We start from the raw sequence: 27,358 nt of genomic DNA, 5'->3' as shown, positions 1-27,358 counted from the left end.
TGGAACCTAGGGGAATTCTCTCTTTGAGCTACACCCATAGCGTTATATTTTATTTTTTATTTTGAAACAGGGTCTCATTGAGTTGCAGAGGGCATAAGTAGCTGAGGCTGTTCACGACCCACGATCGTCCTGTCTCAGCCTCCCAGTTGCTGGGATTACAATCGTGTGCCACCATGCCTGGCTGCAAAAATCAGTGTCTTAATGTGTTCCAGGTTGTATGTGTGCCATCATTCTATACTGTAGGCTAGTCCTCCTGCCCTTATAACACAGCCACACATTACAAGTGGTGACCAACCCTCGAGGGAGGCGAGGTCAAAGCTTCTCATTTCTGTGGTTGCTCATCTGAAATTCCTTCCTTATGAGACTATCCGCCCATTTTGGCGGTATATGTGCATAAAACCAACATTTCATATACATATATATATATATATATATATATATGAATTCATATATATATATTCATATATATGAATTGAATGAATATATACATTCATACACACACACACACACACACACACACACACACACACACACACACACACACACACGGCCCTCTTTGGGTTATGGCCCTTTTACATTTAGGTTGAAAATCGGTTCCAGGAATGTTATCTCCTCTGATTTCACAACAAGGACCCATCAGTACCATTAACTTCACCTACACCTTCAACGGTGGTAATTATGCCTGGCCTGTTAAATAGGTTAAAGGTGTGTGAGCGTCGAACCATCCCCCTAATCTGCTTTTTGAACTTCGTTTTCTCTTGGATCAACAGGAATCTATTTGAAGATTTGTCTTTGCTGCAAAGAAAACATACAATTCCTAGCTGTTGGGAAGGTAAGTCCTCCTATCTTATTGGGCATAATGAACAGCTGCTAAGGAGGTGGAGAAACGGGGGAGAGGGGGTAAACAACTTTTAAATCAAACTACACCACTGGGCTAGACCTGAGTATTTTTTGGCCCCTGCCGCCTCTCGTACTCGGCGCGGCAGCGGGACCTGCCGTCCGCGGGAACTTTGTACCGGAGCCCAGGCCCGGGAGCGGAAGGGCCCCTCGGGGAGAACACGCCCTCGCCGGCGGCCGCCCTGCTCCGCTTGGGCAACCTCGAGGCCCGCCGCCCCGGCTCCTCGCTCTCGGCAGCGCCGTCCCGCCGGACGCCCATGCTCCCGGTCTCCAGAAGGGCGCGCCAGCTCTTCCACGGCCTCTTTCACCTCTCGAGAATGGGCGACTCGGCCTCGAAGGTCGTCAGCCCCCAGGACGCCCTGCCCGGCCGGAAGGAGCCCACACCGGTAGCAGGTAAGGGGCGCACCCCCGGCCGGCGGCAGCGCCGCGCATGCGCGCAGCGTGGCATCGTGGAGCTGCGCCACCCGCCCGGAAGGGCGCGCATGCGCGCAGTGTGGAGCTGCGTCACCCGCCAGGAAGGACGCGCATGCGCACAGTGTGGCGCTGTGCCGCCCGTCCGGAAGGACGCGCCGGCCTCGGGCTGGCGGAATGGGCCCGCGCATGCGCCCAGCGCTGGTGGGGCTGCAGCCTGTGCGGGGCTGAGCTTTGCTCCTCTCCTCCCTTTGTTCAGCGTTTCACTCCCTAAACAAAACCGAGCACTCTGAAGTGCTTGGTAGCTACGCGGTGCGTGCCCTGGTGGCCCACGCTGGGGGAGGGAAGGCGCCGTGGGCTCCCTCCCCGCGGGCGTCCCACGCTGGGCCCAGGAGCGCTGCTGTGTGGCAGGGGCGGTGTGGTCACTGGAAGCCCGGAGTGAGGGCTCGCGCTGCACACTTAGGGTTTGACAGTGACTCTCAGCCCAGTGTTATGGCTGCAGTATTGTCCCCAGCCTCCCGGTATCCTCTGCAGGGCTCTCCCCGGCTTGGCAGGCCTGCCGGGGCCAGTCGTGGAGGAGTGTCTTTTAGAGTGCAGCCTCTTAAGCTTTGCAAACTTTCCAGCCATTTTTGTACTGACACTTTTGGAAGTGGAAATACGAGGAAAATGATCTCATGTTTGGACACTCAGGAATGTTAACCTGCTATGAAAGTTTACAAATTTCCTTAATTTCCTTCAGACAGCAGGGTCCACCAGTATCAAGATCATTATGAGTAGTACAGGTTGAAAATCTCTGATCTGAAAATCTGACGTTTCCCAAAAACCACAGGATGCCACAAATGGAAAATCCCAAACCAGACCTCCTGCTATGGGACACAGAGCACAAGTGCTCTAAAAACACTGCACAACATTACCTGAAGGCCGCATGTGCAAGATGTATATGGAACATAGATTTTGTGTTTAGACTTTGTTCTATGTCAGAGGTATCTCAAGTCTATGCTAATATTCCAGTTAATAGTCTTTTCATTTTTTTTAATCAGTGCATTGTACTCACACATCTTAATGGGGTATAAGATGGTAGAGGTATACATGTATATATATCCAATTAATATTTTTATTTATTTATTTTGGTGGTACTGGGGTTCCTAGAAACCCTTCTACCTCCGGGCTACACTCCCAGACCCATTTTTATACTTTTTTAAAATTTGGAAACAGGGTCTCTTAAGCCATCGCGGCTGGCTTCGAACCTGCACAATCCTCCTGTCTCCGCCTCCCAAGCACAGAGATTACAAGCGTGCCCCATCACTGCCCGGCAGCAATTAATACTTTTAAAACATCTTAGCCGGGCGTGGTGGCGCATGCTTGTAATCCCAGCATTCGGGAGGCTGAGACCTGGAGGATCGCGGTTCGTGGACAGCCTCAGCTACTCAGTGAGGCCCTCTGCAACTCAGTGAGACCCGGTTTCAAAATAAAGAATAAAAAATAGGGCAGGGGGTGTAGCTCGGAGGTCAAATGCCCCTGGGTTCCATCCCCAGACCTGCAAAAAATAAAATAATAAAACATCTGCAATCGCTCCCATCCAAAGCACCTCTGATGCGGGGTATTCAGCTGTATTACCTCAGTGCAGTTCTTCGCCAGGTCTGCCTTCTCTCCGTCCAGCAGCATCAGCTGGTGCAGGGTGGGGTTCTCCAGCCTGGCTACGGAATCAGAGGGAAGCCATAGTTTGTAAGCCACTTACTGCTTTCGAGCTGTTGGAATATTAAATTTGATTTTTTGCATATGACCCAATACCAGAGAAATCCTGTATTGAAAAAATTTCCTTAAGAGCCAGGCGCTGTGACCCACGCCTATAATCCCGGTACTTGGGAGGCTGAGACAGGAGGATCACAGATTTGTTGCCAGCCTCCACAATTTAGTGAGACTCTGTTTCAAAATAAAAATAATCAGGCTGGGGGTGTAGCTCAGAGGTTAAAAGTCCCCTGGGTTCATGCACACTTTGCTAAGAATTCTGTTTTTTATCTGATTTCCTTAATTGTTCTTAATTGTTGAGTGTAGGAGGAGGTCATTTTGAGGGATTGTCGTATAGAATACTCAGTGTGAGATTAGCAAAGGTAGGGGTTTTGGGGTCTGAGGCAATTTGGAAGCGGTGTGACCTTTTTCTCATTCATGTAATTAATAGTTTCTGTTCCCTTTGTGTACCCCCCATCATTTTATCCAATCATTCTCAGTTGTAGTAGTTTATTTCTGACTCGACTTCAGAAATTGGGTGTCGAAAAAAATCCAGATTATTTTAAAAGTAACATTAAAAATATAAATTTATAACTAGGCAGTCTAAACATTATAAATGTGTCTTAAAAGGTCTCTTTGATAAGCCAACATTCATAAGTGGGCATTTAAAGGCAATGCTTTTCTAATGTCAGAACTTTCTCCGTTGTTCTACTCTTTAGACACGACAATGTCTTTGCTGTGCTTTCTAGACACCAAAGAAACCAAGGATCCAAGAAAAAACAATCTTGGCCATTTCTTCAAACTAGTTCGAGATCCAGGTTGACCTCAATTTAGTTTAGCTTCTCTTAACCAGAGTCTTCCCAATCCGTTTCTCATTATAGAAGTGATGCTTTTGGTAAAAAATCAATAAACATTGCAGGAGGGTGCCAACAGTTGTTTTCATATCCGCATAATAGCTCTAACTACAGAGCCTGGGGACCTGGTTCCCTTCAAGAGTCTTCTGTCTTTTCACATAGCTCTGCTTGGGGGAGGGCCAGGAAGCCTACAGCGCACATGTTCTTATTAGGCTGTCGTTACTTTTCCCCAAAGAGTGTTTACAGTTTAGCTTATGGCTTTTCCAGTCCGCACTCTTGGAAGTGCCCTTGCCTGGAGGAGCTGCTGAAAGTTCCGACTAGCCTGGTTACCAAACCCAAGATCATTTACTTGCCATCTGAAACGGGCCCAGTGAGTGGAGGACAAGTTGTTAGGACAGGGAAAAGATTCATTTAGTAAGCCAGCAAAACTGGGAAGGTGGTGGGCTAGTATCCTAAAAGACCATCCTAACTCACCACAGATTTCAAGCTCCTTTCATCTGTAGACAGGGGAGAAAGGAGGAGGGTATAGGGTAGGAAGTGCCTGGGGATGGTAGACTTCTGGGCATCTTGCCAGCGTCTGCAGTAGGATGTTGTAAACCCTGGAGGCTGGTGAGCTGTTGAACTGGCGCGCAGTCACATGGTTGTGAAGACCCCGCAGATCTTAAAGGGTTCTCATTCTTACCTTGGTGTTCTGAGCCTCGAAAGGCAGAGGAGCAAGATTTGGGAAATTTCAAATAAACAAACCTGCTGGTGGTAGTTTTGAAATATTCCCTAAGTTATTAGTAAGGCTGTGTGCTCAGTTAAGCAGAGCCTTTTTTTATGCAAAGGACAGAAATATGGTTGGCTATAACAGGAAGGTTCAAGGGGGCTGTTTCCTTTGAGTCGTGAGCACAGCTACAATCACAGCCCGCATATCAGAGGTGTTAAGTACGGCAAAGCTAGTGGAAGACTGAGAATGTATTGCTTGGCTGCGTGACCTCCCAAACCAGGGGTTTTTAAAATCAACTAAAAGCAAGTAGCTAAAAGCAAAGGAAGCTAGATGTGTTAGTCGCCTTTTTGTCACTGTGACACAACACCTGAGAAACACACCTTAATAAAGAGAAGACTTGTTTTGTCTCTCAGTTTCAGAGGTTTCAGTTCACGGTGAGCAGGCGCCATGGTTTCTGGGCCTGGGGTGAAGTGCCATTATCGTGGGGAGGACATGGAGAACAAAGTTGTTCACCTCATGGAGGCCGGGAAGCTAACCGAGAGAGCGAAGGGGCTGGGACAAGGGGTAGCCCCCAGGGCCCGCTCCCTTCAGCTAGGCCCCACCTCCTACAGTTCCCAAGGCTCCGGATAATGTCATCAAAGTGTGAGCTCTGCATGGATTGGTCCATGATGAGCCCAGAGCCCGCATGCGCCCATCACTTCCCCAAGGTGCCCCCTCTGAGCCTCTGCATCGAGGCCCAAGCCTTCACCACCGGAGCCTTTGGGAGACACCACACATCCTTGCCATGACACCGGAGAGTTTAGCTAGGCCCCAGAAGTTAGCATTGCTCTCTGCCGAGTGCTCTGGTGACTCCGCTTGAGTTATGGACCACACACGACTATTTTGAAAGTTCAGTTCTTCCCCACTCCAGCCTCTATCCTGCTGACTTCTCTTCACTTCTCTGTATCGCCTGTGTCTGTCTGCTGTGTGCACTGGCTCTCGAAAGCTCTGCCCTAAAGCTCCATCTTTTGGAAGGCACGGCCTGCCTGTATAGGCATGTTTGCTGCACGCAGGACCAGGTCTGCACTCTTACCTAATGCTGCTTGTGTTGAAGGTTATAACCTCTGCTTTAAGCTTTGCTTCTTTGCATTATTGTTGATGTTATTATTATTATCATCATCATCATGTTTGGTACTGAGGATTGAACTCAGACGTGTTCTACTTTTGAGCCACACCCTCGGCCATTTTAATTGATTTATTTTTGTTTTGAAACAGGTTCTTGCTAAGTTGCTGAGGCAGGCCTCAAACCTGTGCCCCTCCTGTCTCAGCCTTCTATTTTCTAGGATTTCAGGGGTACACCACCACACCTGACTTTGTTCTTTTTATTCATAAGGAAAAACTTCATTTTTAAAAAATTTCTGCAGCCTAGTAATATATTTCTACTTTGCAAAAAAGTAGAAGTCACGGGCCGTCTTGTCCTCATCAGCAGTGTTTGGCTGGGGATGGGGGTGCACAGTAGCTGCCTGGCCTCCTCTGGGGAGAGGGTCGGTTTTGCTTCAGTGCCTGGGTAGGAAGGAATACTTGGAAAACTTTGGGATGGAGGGTAAAAGGAGGTCATGCTTGTTGAATGGAGTTGGTGGGCATTTGTTAGAGACAGGCAGGAGGTAGAAGGCATACAGTTAAAACCTCAGAGTGCCTCCTATGTTGTTAAAATGTGAATTCATTATAGTAAGAATCAATCTTTTTTCTAGTGAACTAATTATTGTAAAAGCCCAACTTATATTTTATATGGATTTTTTGCATATTAGAAACATTGTTAATCCTTTTTTTGATTAGGTGTTTGGGATTTGAAACTGTCACTTAAAATAACTGTGGCAGGTGCTATTCAGTCCCTGCTTCCTGGCCTTTACATTTTTCCATAGGGCTACTGTCATTTTGCTGTTGATGGGTCCAGCCCGTCAGCGGTGGGGTTTAGGAGGATGGTGGGTACCGACGGCCCGAACACAAACACACGAGCCCGGAGATGTGTCAAGCAGGATCTCGTTTATTTTTCTCAGGAAACTCAATTTAAAGCAAAAAACCGCAAGGGGGATTTCCAACAGGAAACTATTCTAACCTATCAAGCTAAAGGTCACCCTTGCATGTGCAAAGCACATAACTTGCAGCCAGTCATTGTACAAGGCATGAGGCGTTCACGAGCACGGAAGCATTATTCGAGCCAATAAGGCTCAACATTACCAAACTGGGCTAGCGGGGGCAAAGGGAGTAGTGACGCCCTCCATATCCGCTCGGCGCTACATGTTGCAGATTCATTCGTCGGCAGTTCAGGCGGTTGTGCAGACCTGCGCTCAACGCTACATGCAGCTGATTCACCGGAAGTTCTGTCAGGCGGTTGAGCAGACCCCAACATGCTGTGATTTTTTTTTTTTGGGGGGGGGACAAATGTGGGTGCTTGCTGAAGCTGTCTTTTTGTAAGAACTTTAAGCATAAATAGAGAAATAGTAGAATAATGTGTCAGTCCCAAAGGTAACTCCTTGAAAAGTAATTGAACTATTATAATAATAAATGATATAAATGATAAACGGATCTAATCAGAAATAAAAGGAAGAAAGTACAAATACAAAAAAGAACTGAGGGAGACTCATTGAAACAGAAAATTTAAAGCATTATAGAGACTATTTCCTCAAGTCTTTGAAAGTAAACTTAAAATTTAGATGGATTTTTAAAATTAAACCCAGGGCTTCACATGTGCAAGGCACATGCTCTACCACTAAGCTACATCCCCAACCCAGAATAATGTGTGTGTGTGTGTGTGTGTGTGTGTGTGTGTGTGTATTTTTTTGGTCGTGCTGGCTTTCTTGGAAGCCCTTCTACCTCCAGGCTACACTCCCAGACCTATTTTATAATTTTTATTTGGAAACAGGGTCTCTTAAGCCAGCGCGGCTGGCTTCGAACCTGCGCGATCCTCCTGTCTCCGCCTCCCAAGCATGGGGATTACAAGTGTGCGCCACCACGCCCGGCCCAGAATTGATATTTTTTAAGAAAAAATAATTGACCCAAACTGACTCTAGAAGTAGAAAATCAAAACTGTTTCATTTTCATAGAAAGAAGAAAGTTGTCAGTCACCTCTTCCCAAAACATGATGCCCAGTTTTCCAGGATAACATGTGTCAAATATTTAAAGATCAGATAATTCGAATAGTATTTTACATGAAAGAAGCATCCGGATTCTTTTTAAGAAGCAAATCTAACATTGACACCAAACCTGATAAAGTTCACACACAAAAAGAGACATGCAGACCAGTCTCACGTATGAGCATTAAGACAAAATGGTAGGTAGATGCGAGTAGGCAGAGTCCAGCAATGGGTTCAGTTACAGAATATAAGGACCATGTGCTAACATGAGGGAATCCATTACCATTACTCACGCTTAATTGATCTAAGAAGAAAAATGATATCGATGTCTCTCCAGATGCTGAAAAGTTGTTTGACAAATTTAACAACTGTTCCTGATAATAACACTCAACAGGGTAGGAGTAGATGGCCACTTCCCTAATATGATAAAATAGTATCTTTTTCAGCCCCCAGGCCAACTTTAGGCTTAATTGAGAAACTTTAGACATTTTCACTAAAGCCAAATCAAAACAAGGAAGTGGGCTTAGCCCGGTTCTAGTTGTACACTGTTACTAAAAGCTTCTGATGCGATCGTGTTAGCTTTAATTTTGCCTTATTGAAAAATCCTTTTTATAATCCGTAAGGAAATTTCCACCTTTTTATTAAGTGTGACCAAGTAGTAGATTAATGCTTTGCAAGAAGATAAGATTTAAGCCTTTAAATTTTTAATGCTTAATTTATCTCAGGCAAGCTCTATCAGATCATAACGAGGATGGGCCGACATTGAGTGATGGGTTATTATTTTACACTGGATTGTAGGTCCCAGCCAGTGTGGTCAAACAAGATAAGACAATTAAGGTGTACAAAAGAGGAGAAAAAGACCAGGAGTCCTTAAATACATATGGGAAATAGCATATGCTTAAGGTGATATGCCGAACCAGTGGGGGAAAGATGGAATATTCAGAAAATGGTGTTGGGAAAACTGGGCATTCATATGGGGACAGATAAAGAGAGTTGGAAACTCTCTTTTAAGGGACTTTGCACCTTAAACCAAGTTAAATTCCAAGCAGACAGACGCTGGCAGTAATAGCTCACATTTACTGGGTGCACTTCGCACCGGGCACTGTACTAGTTGTGTGTAGTAACACATTCACTCTTCACAGTAGTTGGCCCGATGCAATAGTAACTTTTATCATGCAGAAACTGAGGCCCAGAGAGGTTAAGTGACTTATCTAAGATCACAGAGCTAATAAGCAGTGAGGCTAGGATATGTATCCAGGCAACTGGGCTGTAGAGTTTCTGGATATAATTATGCTTTTTCCAGTTAGTTAAATGTAAAAAAAAGTAATAATTGAAGTAAAAGAAAAAGAGAATTCTTTTAGAATCATGGTGTGAGGATAGCCGTTTTAACTAGGACTTGAAACTCAGATGTGAAAAATTGATTAAGGCATATAAAAATAAAAGTCTTCTGTGTATCACAAATCACCATAAGCCAAGTCAAAAGACAGCCCAGGATACGTAAATATATATGGGACGTATCATAAAGGACTGATCTCCCTAATAGAAGATTCTAAAAATTAGTAAGAAAACACTACATACATTAGAAACTCCGGCAGAGATTTTGGACAGATCGATTACCGAAAAGGAAGTACAATTGGCTTTTAAATGTATTAAAAATGCTCAACTTCGCTCACAATGCAAATACCATTTTTTATGTTTCTGATTGGCAAAAATCCAACACTTTGATGATACTCTGCTGGCAAATTCTCGAGGAAACTCATGCTCTTGGACGTTGCTGGCAAGAGTGGAGTCAGCTTCGCTCTTATGGAAGGCAATTTGGCAGTATCTATCGAAAAGTTAAATGCATGTACCTTTCAACTCACGAATTCAATTTCTGGGAATTTGCCCTGCAGATACACTTGCGCGCATGCCAAGGGACGACGGTACCAGGTTATTCACGGCAGCTTTTTTTTTTTCCTGCAATAGCCAGAGATTGGAAACCACCCAAATGTCCATTAGTGGGGGCTAGTTCAATAATTATGGTTCATCTTCACGGTGGGGTACGCAGCTGTAGGATGTGAGGACCTATATGAACGCATGTGCAGGTAGTTTTAAGATACAGAGTTAAGTGAAAACGTGAGGTCGGACCAATATGGAGAGGATGCGAACTTTTGTGTAAACAAGGAGGAAAATAATAATATGTATATGTAGTGAAACTTTGAGAGGATAGCTCAGAGCCAGGTATGGTGGTGCACGCCTTTAACCCCGGTACTTGGGAGGCTGAGACGGGAGGATTGCAGATTGGAGGACAGCCTCAGCAAGCAGAGAGACTATCAGCAACCTAGTGAGACCCTGTTTCCAATTAATAAAATAGGGCTATGGTGTAGCTTGGGGTAGAAAGCCCCTGGCTCAATCCCTAGCACCACAAAAAATAAAAAATAAAAAATAAAAAATAAAAGAAGGAAGGAGGAGTGGCTCTGAGCTGAAGGCTGTAGCGGCTGTGCAGTGGGGGATGGAGTAATGGGTCGCACAGCTTTTTGCTCTGTGCTTTTTTATAACTTTGGATTCGTCTAATGTGACTTCATTATTGAATTAAGTAACTCCACGTTGAAAATGATCTCTCTGCTGTTTTGTTTAATTGACCACCTTTCTATCATCCTTTGTCATTTCAAGTTTTTTTAACGTGGCCCTCTTTTTCTTGTCAAGTAACCCCCCCCCCCGCTTTTGTAATCAAAATCTGCATTTTGGCATGATTTAAAAATCTAAATTTAGAGGGTGAAACTGGAATAAGTTAATCCAAGTCATTTTACATTTCATAAATATTCATTTTTACTGAAGCATCAATTGCGATGGCACATTTATACAAAGAGAAGCTCTTTGGGGACAGATTCCTTCCACTGTTATGTAGAAGGCATTCTGCGTGTTTCTTTTATGGCGAGTGATGTACATAGACTTTTAAAAGAAAATGATAGGAAACAGTTTTCCTTTTAGAAAAAAAATGTCCCCAGTGTGTGATTAATTTCTAAATTGTAGGACACAGAAGTGTTATTCCTCCGTTTCGCATCCTGCGTAAAGCTCCTAGGTGGCGTCTCTCTGTTCTGGAGCCTGCTGTCCCCCTGACGTCCTGGGGAGGGTCTCCCGGCCTCCCCCGCGGAGCTCCCTTGCCTGCCGCGGCCCAGGCCCCCGCGCTGGCTCAGGGGGCCGCGCCCGTGCGGACGGCGGACCGGACCGCTCTGTTGGTTCCTTTGCTTAATGCCTGCTTGGGCAAAACATTGCGTTTTCCACATATCCTTATCTTACTTCTTCCTTAAAACTTGGCTGGCTCGAGTTCCATTTCTCCTATAAGCCCATCCCTTCTCTCGAGCCTCAGTGATCTCTTTCTACTGGACAAACAAGTGTGTGGCTTGATGGCCCCTTTCTGTCGGCCCTTGCGCAGCTACTTGAGGTTTTGCGGCCATCTTCTCCAAGCCATGCCTGAGCCCCTCTGTGGTACGAGCCCTCGAGGGCCCGCTTTGCCGTGAGGGCCCCGCGCTGCTCCTGACCTCATGCTCTAGCCCTCCACACGCCGTGCGGCCCACACGGCTCCTCGCAGCGGCTTATAGATAAGTGCGCAGAGTAGGTTCATGCCTGCAAACAAAACCCCAAACGGTGATGTCTCCGTGTGTCCACTGTGTGAGCACTGTGGCGCAGAGGCTAACTCGGCCAGCGTGCTCATTCTCTCCTCACGGTGCCAGCGGTGGCGGCGGTGTGCTGATTTCTTTAGCCGTTTTCTTTTGTCGCTCTAGAGGGCAGTGCTGCTGGCCAGGACGCTGGGCAGATCCCTCGTCTTGGATCCCAGAGCAAAGACTTGTGAGCCCGGGGCCTGGGCTTTGGGCAGGAGCGGGCCTGCAGGCTGCGGCCAGGACAGGGCGAGGCCTCTTAGCTGAGCCAGGTCTGGCCCCTTCCCACCAACAGCCCGCGCTGACCAAGACCGTAGAAGCCATGGCGGCGTCCGATAGACTGAATTCTGCAAGAGACGTTCAGGATGTCAGTGTAGGTGAGTGGAAGCCCTGCGCCTTCCACATCCTCCTTGTCCAGCCCCCGCCACCATAAGTTCCCAGTTTGCCTGTGAGCATCAGTCCTGGCTGTTTTGTCAACATGTCGTGCTAGATGGTGAACTGCTCGAGGGCAGGAGCATCTTACCCTTGGTGCCTAAAACGCAGCAGGCAGGCAGTAAATGGCCCTGGGAGGCGGGCTCTCCTGTGGCACTGTATGAGATAGGCGTACACATATGAGATACTGCGGCACAAAACAGTCAGGAAGCGTCCGGTGAGCGATGGGGAGAGCAGTGCACTGAGGAACGCTGGATGCAGGCTTCGGGGTCCGGGCCCGTCGTCATTTGCTGGTTCCCATGTTACTTTTTTTTTTATCACATCGGAAAATGTTATCGCTAGGTAGAATTTTCACAGCCTAGTGGTCATGTGGATGCTAAGCCTGTGACACGAAGACAATCTATTTTTTTTGAAGATTTAAAGGAATTTACTAAAAAGATAGAAATACAGAAGACAGTTACAGCGCATGCTATAGCATGAGGGGTGGTTCAAAGGAATTCACCGAAAGACAAAACACGGAACGGCCTTATGTAGACACGACATCCTCCATCTTCTTTTTTTTTGGTGGTCCTGGGGTTCCTGGAAGACCTGCTACCTCCAGGCTACACTCCCAGACCTATTTTTATATTTTTATTTGGAAACAGGGTCTCTTAAGCCAGCGCGGCTGGCTTCGAACCTGCGCCATCCTCCTGTCTCTGCCTCCCAAGCGCGGGGATGACAAGCGTGCGCCACCACGCCCGGCTACATCCTCCATCTTGTACTGTGTAACTCTGACAGAGGTAAAGTCCGTCCCCTTAATTTTTCCCACCTCACTTTGGTCTATGCCCAGGCTTCTCCTTTCATGAAGGTCGATCCCCTCCTAACTAGATAACCTAACTAGATATCAATTAGTATGCAAGCCTGACGAAGACAGTCTATTTCCCTGTCACTTGCCCTCTCCTTCCTGCAGCTCAGGGAGCCACCTAGCGTGGGCGGCCCAGGGCTGAGCTGTGATTCCTAGTGGGCACAGGGTCGTCATCCAGTGGCAATTGAGTCAGTTCAACTTGAATCCATCTCCTGGCCACCTTTCTAGCTACAAGGTGTGGGAGATGGAGTGTGTCTTATCTCTGCCTTTTGCCTGGCTGCTCCTCCCTTCTTCCCATGGCTGCCTCGTGCATCTCTCTTGGTAGCAGCCCCTTTGTCTCTGTGTACCCCCTGCAGTCTGTATCTCATCTTGGGGAAGTTGCGCTGGCCATGCCCAAGTGCAGGTCCCGCTGTCACCCAGTTCCAGAAGCCAGTGTGCCGCTGCCCTGCAAACGGCTGCTGCGCGTTTTAACTTGCACCGTTCTGTTAGTGGCGCTCTCCTGATGTCTCTCTTTAGGGAGAGAAGGCAGATTCCTTTCCTGTGTTCGGAGCTCGGTGCTAGCTATTTTTTCCCTTGGACTTTCTGAACTTCTGGCCTGGTTAAAGTACCCTGTTGGCATAACCAGCCTCTCGCATTCTGACTTCCCTCTTCCCCCTGCTGCTCCCGCCTAAACCCTCTTGCTGTTTGGTGAAATGATGGACTCCGTTGCTCCGTGATGCCAAATGCTTGATTTTCCTTGACAGAGACCTCCGTGCCCTCTTGCTCAAGTGGAACACCTTCTAGGAGTTGGGCGTGTTAGGAAAGTTGACATAAGGTTATTGTCCTTCATGAAGAAGACACAGCTTTTTGTATTCCTAGAATACTTCGGTGTCTTTTTTTTGTGAATATAACTACAGTGTTTTCTAGCAGGGTATATTTCTGACCTACTAAGTTGTCGAATAAGTTTATTAAATTTGCATCATAATATAGTATAGACTGGTAAAATAGTAAAACTGGATGATATGCAGTGACAATACATTTCAATGAATATATTACCATTGCATCTAAAAACATGAAGAAAATTTAACACCATTGAATGTCTTTTGAGATCATGTACATAAAATGAGTTATTTTGAAAATGACACTAGAGTAATAATTTTACTGTTGAATTATCCTACCTAAATTTTTCATATTTTACTTTTGATTTAAAAAAATGTTTGTAGTGTACTAGTGGTCATTTATAGTTTGCTTAGGTCAAATATAATGTGAAAAGTTAATGAGCTTTGTTCAGATGAAGCCACAAACCATTTTTCAGCCTATTGAAGAAATTTGGTATTTTGACAGATTGTACCCAGAAGAGAGTAGTCATAAAAACGGAACGCTTTGTGGGGATTCATAGCTTTCCAGCTGGAGAAAATGACACCTAATGTAAGAAATTTCAAATGTACTCTGCTTAGCAGATGAAAGGAAATTTGTGTTCGTTTGCAGAATGTCGTAGCTGGCTGTCAAACAGGGCCCCAGGAAAACAATCTTGCAGGGCGCCTCTGTTGCCTGCCCCTTTCTAAGAACCAATCATGCAGCAAAGCCTCTGCGGGCATTTCTGCGGGTCCCGGAGTTTCCAGCTCGCCCCTGCGTTTCTTGCACATCAAGAGACGCACGCCTGCTCGAAGCTGCACAACCAAAGCCCTGTGCCCACCAGGCTGCAGTGCGCAGGCGCGGGCCGCATGCTGCAAGCAGGTTGCTGGGAAACCAAGACTCAGGCAGCAAAACTCACCTCCTGAAGGCAAGAGGTCCCTGGGAGCCTGTTACAGATAACTTAAAAAAGTAAATTAGAACATAAAGCGACTCCTTGGGAGCTATGTGGAATTGTCTTAATATGTGGGAGGAAAGGAAATAATTTTTTGCTGGTGAAGGTTAGGAAGTAGAAAAGATATGTTTGTCATTTTATATCCTCTTTGGTGGAATGTCTTGGGTAAATGTTGGGCGTTTCTAAGTGCGTTATTATCTTACCATTTGGCCACGTTTATATATTCTAAATACCAGTTCTGTGTCAGATATGTGGTTCACACATTTTTTTTCTAGACCGTAGCTTCTCCTTTTCTCTTTGTAATAAAGTCTTTTTTTTCGGAGTAAAAGTTTTTAGTTTTGATGAGTCCGTTTTTATTGGTCTTTCCTTTTATGGATAATGTTCTGTCTGTGCCAAGTCTTAGAATGCTACCTTGCCGCGATCCTGAAGATAGTCTCCTATGCATTTTTTCTAAAAGTTTCCTAGTTTTAATTTGATACTTAAGGCTATGATGTGTTCTGAGTTGATTTACATGTCAGGCCGAGGTTGAGGCTCATTTTGTCAGCCGTATGCCAGTTTCGCTCTCGGGAGGACCCACTGCTCCTGCAGATGAGGTTTCCTTAGAACACAGGCACATTTGTTTTGCTTCACAATGCAGCAACAGAATGAGTAGCTGTCACCGAGACAATGCGACTCTCAAAGCCTAAGATCCTATCTGGGCTTCTACAGAAAAGGGAAAAGCACTTTCTTTCGGTTTGCCATTTTCCCTGCCTCATCTCCTGGTATGCGACTCACTCCACTCCACACGTGCGTTTTAGACTGGCTAAGACCTAGCACCTTAGTCATTGGCTGGTGCTAGCCTCAAAAAAGCAGGAAGGATGGAGACCTAGCTGCTCTTCCAAGGCCCTTTCTCCTCCAACATGTCTGTGTTTCCGTCAGCATAGTATTTTGGGTAGTCCTGACGATAACCTGAGAACTACGATTAACCTGTGCCTTGCGTGTCACCGTGAACGAGTTCCCTGCGTGGTGCTCCCTTCACGCCTGACTGTCTCCTGCTCCCGCGCGTCTCTGCCCCCACCCTAGTCCGCATCACTGTTGCAGGGTGTTTGCACAATAAAAGCACACGCGGCTCTGGTGATCTCTAAAGGGTCTAGCGGAGGATCCCATTCCACATCCACTGATGCTTCATATCATAGTTATGTATATATCATATGTGGGTGTCTTTTTCTAAGGGAATTTTAGACAGTTTAGCTTTGACAAGTCTCTTGCTTTGCCTGAAAATGAGGAGCTCGAGCCAGGCGTGGTGGCGCACGCTTGTAATCCCAGTACTGGGGAGGCTGAGACGGGAAGATGGCAGGTTCGCGGCCAGACTCAGCTACTTAGGCCCTCTGCAACTTAGTGAGACCCTGTTTCAAAATAAAGAAGGAAAACGAGGAGCTCACTATCCCGTGACCTGCGTCCTTAAGTTAGGAAGTAGCTAGCTAACTTCCTAGAAGTTAGCTCCTGCGGTCGCCAGGAGGCAGCCACTGTGGTTTTGTGCTTGTTGGTTTCTGTGTTCTGATTATGCGTGTTCCTACAGCTTGCTCCATCTACCCTCTCCACGCCTGGCTCCATCGATAATATCCTTTTTTCTTCTCTTTGCCATGATTCCTTTCCTCCGACTGCCAGCCCTGGGGGTGCCTTATCTTACCCTCAGCCCCCCCACCTTTCTCTCTTCTGAATCCTTCTCACTTATTTCTTCACTCTTAATTTGCAGGCAGTCATATTCTTTGATGATACTTTATGCTGCTGTCTTACTACTGTTTACCTTTATGCTAGCAATTTAACTTTAATGCATACATATATTTTCTCTCTAACGCACCATAAATTTGGCGAGGGTTTACTTACTTGGATTCCCCCCCCATGCCTATGCATGTTTATGTTACACAAGAGCTATTAGTTAAATGAATGAAAGAACGATCGAGCTTATCCTCTGTGGAACATTATGTTTGGAAGTTGTCTGTTCAATAAAATTCTTTACTATGGGGCGAGTCAATAGATATTAATATTAATGAATCTCAATAAATGGATGCTATGTTTTTAATTGAGCTTCCGGTACAAGCTATCCATCTTTAGAAATTTGATTAGAATTGCTTGTGTGTGCCCAAAGGCTGACTTTCCCAATAGTTATTGGAGGAGATCTGAGCTCTTTCTCTTCATGTTTCAAGTTATGTTTAATATTTATGGGAGGGACAACTTTCTACAAATATGTAAAAATATTGGTGAGTGAGTGGAATGAATCCCTGTGTGACAGAGGCAAGTATCTTTAAAGATCTGCAGTTATCGGCGGTTTCCCCAAGGTTATGTTGACATAAAAAAGACATTGTTTTATGTTCTGGAATCAAGAGATGATTTTATGATTTAACAAGTTCCGTGCAGAACTTTTGTAAGGTTATCAGCACAACATAACTGCTGCAGAGACCACAGAGTGATATTAGTCTCTGGATTTATTGAGTTTGCCGCGTTCCTCCGGTCCCACTTTCCTCTCTTGACTTAATATCAAGATATGGGAACTCATTTGTGCTGCGGCGTGGGATGCTGGGAAGCGAGTGCCTGTTTATTATCTCACTACAGGACCTTTCGTGACCACAGGCAGATGTTTGCCGCCTCCGCACAAACAGGTGTGTTCTCTAGCGAGGGATGGATGGTTTGGCAGAAGCACATGGCTTCACATCTGGACAGCGAACTGACTTCGTGTGCTCGCTAGCTGCACGCCCTGGAGTGGATTTGCCTCACTTTCCCCATTTGTAAAATGGAGACAGTGGCACCTGCTTCGTGTGGCTGTTTCTGGGAGCAGATGGGATCACTGGGAAAGAGCCTGGCGTGGCTCCTGGCAGGTGTGTGGAATGTCTCTTTTGCAGTGTGCCGTCTCGAGGGGCATTTAGAGGCCAGCTTAATCCCGTGCCATGGCTCCCTCTTCTGTGAGCGCGGCTGATGGCTGCGTCACGTCCCCATGCTCGCCGAGAGAGCTGCATTGTGGGGCAGGGAGGTGGCCAGGCCACCCGGACTTGACCTCAGCCTGGGCTCTTGCCGACACCCTCTCTTCTCGCAGCCTTTCCTCCTCTGGAGAAATACATTCATTTGTTCTGCTATTTGTCATGTCACACGTGGATTCTTACCTCCTGCCCATGTGCTCTTTTATGTTTGCTAATCCATAGTTATTTTCCTGGTCCCCTCACTTTCTTAGATATTTCTTCCTTTTTTTATGGTACTGGAGATTGAACCCAGTGGCATTCTACCTCCGGGCTATCCCCCAGCCCCTCCCTCCATTTTTAACATTTTTGAAACAGGTTCTTACTAAGTTGCGTAGAGTCTTCTTGGGGCCGTGAACGCGCATCTTCCTGTCTGGCCTCCCAAGTGCTGGGGTTACAGCATGTGCACCACGCCCTGCTTCCTCACTGGGATTTCTGACGGCTTCTTCTGTTTTTTTTTTTTTACCAGTCCTCTCCTTTGGATGCCATCAGTACACAGGGACTTGAGCAGGGAGACATCTTACAATCCTTTTAGGGAGAGGATTTTGTCATTCGTTGGTCTTAGCCATCCATCCATGGCCACATGTTAAGCCTTCCTAATTATGTTCAAATTATGAGTTCAGAATTTATATGTGTCAAAACATATCTCAGGCCTTATTATTTACCCTGTGTTTTTATTAATTTTTCACTTATAAGCTTAATTCTTGGAAGTTTCGGGATTAAGCCCAACTAATTTCCATCAAGAACAATGACATAGGAAATTAGCCACATGAAACACATTTTTGATTTAGAACTGGGAAAAGTGAGTTACTGTCTCCCGGTAAGTACCTGTGCCAGCGTCTTGGAGGGGGAGAGGTGGGCGCAGTGAATGCGCCTGCAGCTTTGCAGCTTCCTCTCCTTTGTCCCCCTCCTTCCTTCTCCCTCTGCCTTTCCCCTGGGCTCTCTGATAGCCATGTTAGCATGTGTGGCCCGTGGAGGGGGCGCCTGCCCCGGGCAGACCCGGCAGGCTGTGTGTGGGGAGCTGGGCTCCATGGGCTCCCTAAGGGTCCTTGCTAGGCGTGGCACCAGCCCCTTCACCTGGCTCCTACAAGATCACACCGGCTGCTGCTGACTCTGGGCTGGGCTTTGGCCCTGCCGGGGTGGAGTAGCCCCCGCAGACGCCATGCCCTTCTCTCCTGATGGGCCAGCGGTGCCCCGTCACCTTCACCACACTCGAGGATCCTGGGGACGCTGAGGTCTGTGCAGAAGGCGGGGACGTGGCGGCCGGTGCAGCTGCCCCGGCTCTCTTGGGCCTCACCGCGCTCCGCCCCTCCTGCTGCTGCTTGCGCAGCTGGTCCTTGGGCGTGGAAAAGAAGAGCGACTTCCTCATCACTCTGCTTCTCTTTCTGTCTCTCTTTTTGTTCAGTTGGATTATTTTCCACTTGTAGCCAAGTGAATAGAGGTACCTCCTGAGCCTGCGCTCTGGGCTTTCTCTAATGAGAAGCACGTGAGAATAGCCAGTTTTGTCAGCCCTCCCTAGCAAGCTCGTCACAGAGCCCCGGGAGGAGCCCTTGTCTTAGTTAGCTTTTCATTGCTGTGGCAAAACACCCGAGGAAATCAGCTCAGCAGAGGGAAGACAGATTTGGGCTCAGTTTCAGAGGTCTCAGGCGATGCTGCTTGGAGTTCCTGGCCCTGTGGTGAGGCAGAACATCAGGGCGGACGGGCGTGCTGGGCAGAGCGGCTCAGCTCATGGGGGATGAGAAGGAGTGTGAGGACCGAGAGGGCGGGGAAGGAGGCGGGGGCAAGACATGCCCTCCAGGGGCCACCCCAGGGACCTGCTACGGTCTCAGTAATCCATGAAGTTTGAACCCTTCGTGGATTGATCCACTGGTGCGCTCGGCCTCTTCTGACCCAGGCACGTCCCGAGCCCGCCTCTGGACACTGCTGCTCTGAAGCGCTTGAGCCTGGGGGGCGCTCCAGAATGGTCCTCCTTGCCTCAAGCTTTGGCCGTGGCCCCCAGCCCTGCATCTTGCCTGTGCGGCCTCACTTCTCTCTGTGTCCCTCTTTTCTCCATGAGACAAAGGAGAGAAAGCGACAGTGGGGTGCAGAAGTAACCCTGGCAACCGTGAGCCCGCACCTCTGCCTCCAAACCAGCTTCCTCCGTTATCTCCTTTCCATGGGGTGGTTTCTTACCGCTGCCTTTGAGTCTGTTTTCCATCCTGAGATTTCTTAAAGAGATCAGCCCCCTTTTCTCTCTCTGCACGTTGGAACGTGCAGTGGGAGCCCACACACAGATGGTATAGAAGGAGAACACTGTGGTTTCCTCCGTGAGCGCGAGTTCCTTCCACGTGGACTGCCGGCGGACCTCTTTCTCTGCACACTCTTGCTGCAGTACTAGCCACAGCTCTGTCCTCTTGGTGTGAGATTTGTTCACTCTCCCTTCCAAAGTCTGCCCCTCCTGTGGGTCAGCTCTGGCAGGCTGGAGTTGTAGCCTGGATCAACTGTCAGTCTAGGGAAGTGGCGGCTGGAGCCCAGAGGTGGCTAAGGCTGGGGCCAGGGAATCCAGGCAGGTTTCACCGCACAGACCAAAGCAGAAGTATTGGGGCCGGGTGGAGAGACCCAAGCTTCAGGCTGAGCGTGACCCCAAAGCCTCAGGAAAGGGCTCGGCAGCATGGCACGAGGACCAGGTGAAATGTGGCCAGCCTGGGCGGCCCATGGGTGGGCCTCCTTTGATGCTGGCTCCCTTTGGCGGTCTGAAGATGGCATCCCACAGCCGACTCATCCAGTCCACCTCCCCTGGGGCCCCCTGTGTCTCGTTCCACACATGAGAGTTCAAAGGTAGCCTTAAAATTTCTCTACATTTCACAGCGTGTGTGTGTGCGTGTGTGTGTGTACGACACTTATGTTCTCATGGTATTCCAGTTTCTGGGTTCCTGCAGCCTTAAATCCTATCTCTTCACCATGCTGAATTGAGCCCTTTAGAAAAACACATGAGCGATGTCCCAGACTTGCCAGAAGGCAGGGCTAGAGTGTTGGAGGAGGCCCTGTGCCGTACGTAGCACAGGGGAGACAAGAACCCTCCTTGAACATTCCCATCCCCAGTGCCTTTGGCCAGCTCATCCCTCCTGCCTTCTACCCTCCTAAGGAAACAGAGCAAGCACTTCCTTTTTGTGGGGGATCTAGTAACATCTATGTTCTCATGGTCTCCTCCCATATTCCAAACCCTGTCAAGTTACTTTCTCAAATGAAAACAGTAGACTTTTTATATACTGATGGAGGACTCAATTTTATGATGTTGGAGGCTGAACTGGAATCCAAGCTAAGAAGAAGAGAGATGGGGAGAGGGGAGTGAGGAGTGACCAGGCTCGGAGGCCCCTCTGATCTCCACTCCCAGCATTGTAAACCTCTGGATTAGTTAACAATTTTGTCACTGACCTAAACAACCTAGGCGAGGAGGAAAGGTTTATTCATGTGCGTAGTTTCAGAGGTTCAGTCCATCGTCAGCCGGCTCCAAGGCAGAAACATCATGGCGGCCCACTGTAGCAGAGAACCGCTGCTCACCTGGTGGCAGGTGGAAGGAAGCAGCCAGGGACAGATGCAGTCCTCCGCAAGGACCCACCTCCGCAGCCTGCCCGCCTCTGCATTCCCAACATCTGAGCCGTTCTGAGAGACATTCCACCTCCGCGCCGTAGCACCCTCTCAGTCACGCCACACACGCACGCACATGCACATTTTATTTACCCCCAGTCCTGCCCCACTAGGCAGTTGTGTCTTTGAAGACAAAGACCATGTCTGCTTCAGTAGCTCATCCTTGGAGCACCTGACGAGATACCCTGAACATAGTAATAACTCAACAATTTTTGCTGAGTAAGTAGATGGCCAAATGGATGACTAAAGAGTCAATCATGTCTGCTCTAAAGAAGTGTACAGTCGAGACTTCCGGGAAGATGGCGACCGAGAAAAGCGGGGCTTAAGAGCCCCGCTAACAACCAATCTCTATTACCACAAAATCAGCGCCTTTCATAGCCAGAAAACACCATCACCAGAGAAACAAAAAAATGTAATTACAAGGGACAGAGAAAAAGAGGGCTGGAAAAACGGGACACCAGAAAGAAACCAGATTGCAGTGCTGCGACCAGAGCCACAGTGCGGAGTGGCAGGCGCCATCTTTCCTTGCAGCACCAGCCCCAGGGAGGAGGGGACTCAGAACAGAACTCAGAGCCACAGAGAAGATACGCCAGCCGCACGGCTGAGGACGCGGCAGCAGCACCTTACTGCCGGTGGCAGCGGCGAATTTACCGGACGGCTACAGCTACAGACCAATGCACTCAACAGCCCACTAGGCTCCAGAGAGAAGCGGCGGGCAACGAGCCGAGGTGAGCTGCTGCGGAACAGCTGGGCGGGATTTGGCAGATTTTTCGGCGCAGGGAGCATCCAGTGGCTGGGCTCAGAACATGCTGCAGGGACTCAGAGCGGAGCTCAAAACCAGAGAAGAAATACGCCAGCCTCATGGCTGAAGGCGTGGAAGCGGCGCCATATTGTCACCGGCGGCAGTAGCAGCGAATTCACCGAGTCCACTACAGCTCCATCTGTGTACTCAACAACAGTGAGTCGAATTGCGGGCCCCAGAGGAGAAATCCCAGTACTGAACTCCCAGGGACTTGACCCAGTCGGGGAGTGGCGGTGGCAGAGATATCACACCATAGGAGAACACCCAACTTGGCACCCCCCCATGGTCTAAAGCAGCCTCTATCGACTCCCTGGGTCAGAGACTCTGTGATACAACCCAGTAAAGGAGTAGTCTGAGTAGGACTGAGATACCACAGACTCGAGATCCAGAGCACCTTAAGTGAAGTCGTAGTGACCCAGGGGAAGAACCCAGAGAAGGCACAAACTTGAAAAATCATGGGAAAGAGGAATAACAATGGAGCAATGAATGCCCACAACCCCACAACATCAGAACCCGATAAAACAGAAATTCAGAGATTTATAGAAGATCAAATCAGGAAAATAACTGTAGAAATAATAGAGGTGTTTCGAAAAGAATTCAAAGAGAGCCAAAAAGAGATAAAGGATGCAATTAATGAAGTAAAGGCCTCAATTCAAAGTACAAACAACCGATTAGACCACATGGAGAATAGAATCTCGCTCTTAGAAGATGATCACTCCAAAAATGAACGCATAGTTTCTAATGTAGAAAAAAAAATCCAACAGCAGGAATCTGACATTGAAGAAATATGGGCCCATTTTAAGAGAGCTAACCTAAGAATAATTGGAATAGAGGAGGGAAAAGAAGGTGAAACCAAAGGGATCAACAATCTCTTCAAGGAAGTAATAGCAGAAAATTTTCCAAACATAGAGCAAGAGGTCGATACACAGGTCCAGGAAACTTATAGAACTCCCTTTAGACAGGATCGGAGAAGAGGATCCCCACGCCACATAATTGTCAAAATGACCAATGTGGAAGCCAAGCAGAGAATCTTAAAGGCAACAAAAACAAAGGGCCACGTGACATTCAGAGGCAAACCAATTAGAATCACTCCAGACTTCCCCAACCAAGTCATGAGAGCCAGAAGGGCTTGGAGTAACATATTCCAAACTCTGAAAGAAAACAACTTCCAGCCAAAAATTTTCTACCCAGCAAAACTTTCTATCAAATTAGATGGGGAAATGAGAAGCTTCCATGACAAACAGAAACTGAAGGAATTTATGTCTTCAAAACCAGTGCTAGAGAAAATACTCAAAGAGATTAACTACAAAGAAGAAATAGGTAACACACACCAGAACCAGAGAAACAAGAGTTTCCATCCAACAGTCAACTAAGATTGGTTATCTGTGGAGATTCATTATTTATCTTAGTCTTTTACCTATCTCTAAATTGTATTGTTTGCTTTTATTGTTGTTAATTTTTAGGATTTCTAGTTGGAATATTAATATACCTTCAGATATAGCATTTGGAAATATTTTATCCCATTCTGTTAGTAACTTTTAACTCTGTTTACATTGTCTTTGGATATACAATATTTTTTTTATTTTTTAGGGAGTTTGTGTACTCTTCTGTTGCCTGTGCCATTAAAATTATATCCAAGAAATCACTGCCAATTTCAATGTTGTGAGGTTTTATGACCCAGATTTTCTTCTAAAAGTTTATAGTCTTAAGATTTATATTTAGGTCTTTTATCTATTTTGAGTTAATATTTGTATATGGGATTAGGTAAGGGTCCAGTTTTATTCTTTTTCATGTAATTATTATTTTTCAACAATATTTAGTTAAAAGATTATTATTTCCTCCACCAAATGTTCGTGGAAACCTTGTCAAAAATAACTTGACAATATAGGGAAGAATTTAGCTCTAGGCCTGTATTTAACTCCAATGTTTTTTTTTATCTGCCTTTAGAACAGTACTACACCGTTTCAATTATTGTAGCTTTATATGGTTTGAAATCAGAAAATATATTTTCTAGCTTTGTTCTTTTTCGAGATCGTTTTGGGTACCTAGAGTCCATATTCCATATTAGGATAGATTTTTTTTCTGAAAAATAAACATATAAATATATGATAGTTTCACCTAAAAAAAAAGAAAAAAATATTCTCTGGTAAGAAAGAAAGCAAAAAGAAATATTGAAATGTTATTTTTAAGTCATCAAAAGCTTGGTATCAGACAAATGAAACTGTTATGTGAGATTATCATTTTTAATTTTGGATAAATTGCTATAATACTAGATGTCAACCACTAAGCCAAGCATGGGAAGGAGGGATGGGGAGGGAATGGGGTGGGGATCGGGTGGGGGCTGACTGGGCGACGTGTGCATGTATGTCTACAAAAGTTTTTTTGTATCCCACTATGATGTATGAATACAGTGCACCAAAAAAAAAAAAAAAAAAGAAGTGTACAGTCCACTTAGAAACAGAAAAACACTCACAGACAAGAATAATTAAACCTTGAACTTGTGGTACTGACTAGACGGGGTATTTTTTCAAGACTTTAGAAGCACTTAACCATATTTGCGTTCTTCATTGTACACATAACATTTAAATAGAACTGTGACTCCTATCTAGCGTATCATTTGTTCAGATAAAATTTTCCATGTTAAAAACAAAAATGTAAGGCCATAGCTTAGGGATTTTTTTTTAAAGGATGCTAACGATTTCGAATTTCGTCTTAGCATTAATGTATGACAATCTGGTCAAACAAGTTACTCTGAAACTATTTACTTTGAATTTAGTAAAATATAAAACTCAGGTTAGTTTTGCTTCTGGCTAATGTTTAAATGGAGAGACATTGCCAAGGTGGGTATTAAGATAAAATATTGTTTTGGATATGTGACACGTTTCCTGGTATTTTAAAAATCTCTTGGGTATTTTAAGGGAAATTTAATCCATCTGACTTTGATCCAAATACACTTTACTCACAATAATGGAGAAATATTTCATATCCAGAGAAGAATATTGATGTTCTTAAAGTTTCTCTCCTGGGAAATAAGAAATCACATTTTTTCAAGAGAGAAGCATAAACTGATGATGTCTAATTTTTCACTTATTTAACAAGGCCTGAGATAAGTATCGAATGGGGCAGTTCCAGATCAATTGTTTTGGTTTTAATTTTTCGAGTCTTTCTTTTAACCATGTAAAGGGCATTTTCTTCCAGGAGGTTTTCATTTTTCTTTTTCTTATTCTGACAGTTTTATCTGCTATGCTTTTTTTTTTTTAAATACCAAACAATGATTTTGGAAGATTTAAAGTAATAAAACAATTTTGATGTCTGTGCCTTAATGGTATCTGTATTCAAGATATTTCAGACCTGTCAGAGAAGCTTAGAAATAGCATTTAAGTATATTGTTTAATTTTAATTTTAAAATACATTCCCTGAGAATTAGATCCCAGTACTGAGTATTTTGAATTTTTTTTTCTTTCATGTATTTTTTTTATTGGTGCACTGTATTCATACATCATAATGGTATAAAGAAAATACTTTTGTAGACATACATGCACACATCACCCAGTTAGCCCCTACCCGATCCCCACCCCGTTCCTTCCCCATTCCTCCTTCCCATGCTTGGCTCAGTGGTTGACATCTAACTTTATAGCAATTTATCCAATATTAACGATGATAATCTCACATAACAGTTTCATTTGTCTGATACCAAGCTTTTGATGACTTAGAGATAACATTTCAATATTTCTTTTTGCTTTCTTTCTTACCAGAGAATATTTTTTCTTTTTCTTTTTTTAGGTGAAACTATCATACATTTATTTATTTAGTTGATCTGGTGCTGTCCGGTGAACTTGCTGCTGCCGCTGGCAGTAAGGCACTGCTGCCGCGTCCTCGGGCGTGAGGCCGGCGTATCTCCTCTCTGGTTCTGAGCTCCGTTATGAGTTTCCTTCCTCTCTGGAGCCTGGTGCTGCAAGGGAAAATGGCGCCTACCGCTTGCGCCGCGGCTCCAGCTGCAGCACTGCGGTCTGGTTTCTTTCTGGTGTCTCGTTTGTCCAGCCCTCTTTTTCTCTGTTCCTTGTAATTACATTTTTTGTTTCTCTGCTGATGGTGTTTTCTGGCTATGAAAGGCGCTGATTTTGTGGTAATAGAGATTGGTTGTTAGCGGGACTCATAAGCCCCACTTTTCTCCGTTGCCATCTTCCCGGAAGTCATGGAGTATTTTGAATTTAAAAGAGCGTGTAGTGGGGCCTGGTGGCACAGGCCTGTAATTCCAGTACTTGGGAGGCTGAAAAAGGAGAATCAAAGGTCCATGGCCAGCTTCAGCAACTTATGACCAGCTTACGACTCTCAGCAAGACCCTGTTTCAAAACAAAACATAAGAAAGGGGTAGGTATTATAGCTCACAGGTCGAATGCCCCCTGGGTTTAATCCCCAGTTTAAAAAAGAAAAATAACATTTAAATGAAGGTATACCCCAATTTTTTACTGTGTGTGTGTGTGTGTGTGTGTGTGTGTGTGTGTGTGTGTGTTGCTGGGGATTGAATCCAGTGGCATTCTACCTCTGAGCTATACCCCCAGTCATTTTATGTTCATTTTTTGGAAACAGTCTTGATAGGTTGAAGAGAGTCTCATTACTTGCCAAGATTGTCCTCAAACCTGGGATCCTTCTGTCTCTCAAGTCCTGGGATTACAAGTATGTGCCATATTTTACTTTTTATTTGGAAGCAGGGTCACATTATGTTGTGGATGGCCTTGTTAAGTTGCTAAGGCTGGCCGCAAACCTGTGATCCTCCTGTCTCAGCCTCCCAAGTACTGGAATTACAGGCATGTTCCAACAGGCCTGGCATTTTTTACTCGTGAAGGATCTGAAATCCAGTTACAAATAAAATACAAGTCTTTATATTAATATTACATTCTGGAAATGAAAACTCAGGAACTGGGGTGGGACAGGATGGTCAGAAGGTCTTGGGATCAGGGGCAGGCCCTTGCTGCTCTGGGGTGCTGCTCCTGAGCCCCCTCTGATTCCCTCTGGGATTCACGCTGACTGCCTGCCTCTTCAGGACCCAGGACAGCAGTGTTCCCAGTTTCCTCAGAGTGGGTTCTGCATCTCTGGCTCAGCTTTGGCTTTATTTCCAAGCTTCCCCTTCTCTACTAGAATGGCTTCCCAGAAGCCTCAGCAGGGGCCCAGCTCTTGCCCTGCAGCTCTCTGCTGCCCTCTGCTGCCCACAGCAGATGGCATTGGCCCCTCCAGGCCCAGCTGGGATTCGACATCTAGCCACTCTTGTCTTGAACAGCTCATCGACTGTCTACACATGAGAATGGGCTCAGTGGACGTGGCTTGGATCCTGGATGGGAGACAGATGGCCTGGGTTCATCCCAGCCCTCACTTATTAAATTACTTTATGATCTTCAGCGAGTTGTGTGGCTTTGGTCAAGTTGGTTAAAACTTCCTCAGCATCTCAATTTCCTAGCCTGAAACGTGGGGTTGATAATACCTTATGAGGTTGCAATTATTTCTTGAGGGTTAAATGACATGAAAGGAT

General features: G+C 46.1%; 1 protein-coding gene across 1 annotated transcript in view; it reads left to right on the top strand.

The window, feature by feature from the left end:
* Positions 1-1,154: 1,154 nt before the first annotated feature.
* The window catches only part of MSRA (methionine sulfoxide reductase A), a gene marked incomplete at both ends in the record, with an annotated part of 344,628 nt that continues 318,424 nt past the window's right edge, over positions 1,155-27,358 (top strand). Inside the window, one exon of the mRNA XM_080710038.1 lies at positions 1,155-1,290. Within this exon, the coding sequence (XP_080566164.1) occupies positions 1,155-1,290 (136 nt within the window). The remainder of the gene's footprint in view (positions 1,291-27,358) is intronic.

Source organism: Muscardinus avellanarius, assembly GCF_963383645.1.
Source record: "Muscardinus avellanarius genome assembly, chromosome: 14".
NCBI classification, from domain to species: Eukaryota; Metazoa; Chordata; class Mammalia; order Rodentia; family Gliridae; genus Muscardinus; species Muscardinus avellanarius.
Note: the sequence above shows the minus strand (reverse complement) of the source record. Positions and strands in the feature narration are given on the sequence as shown.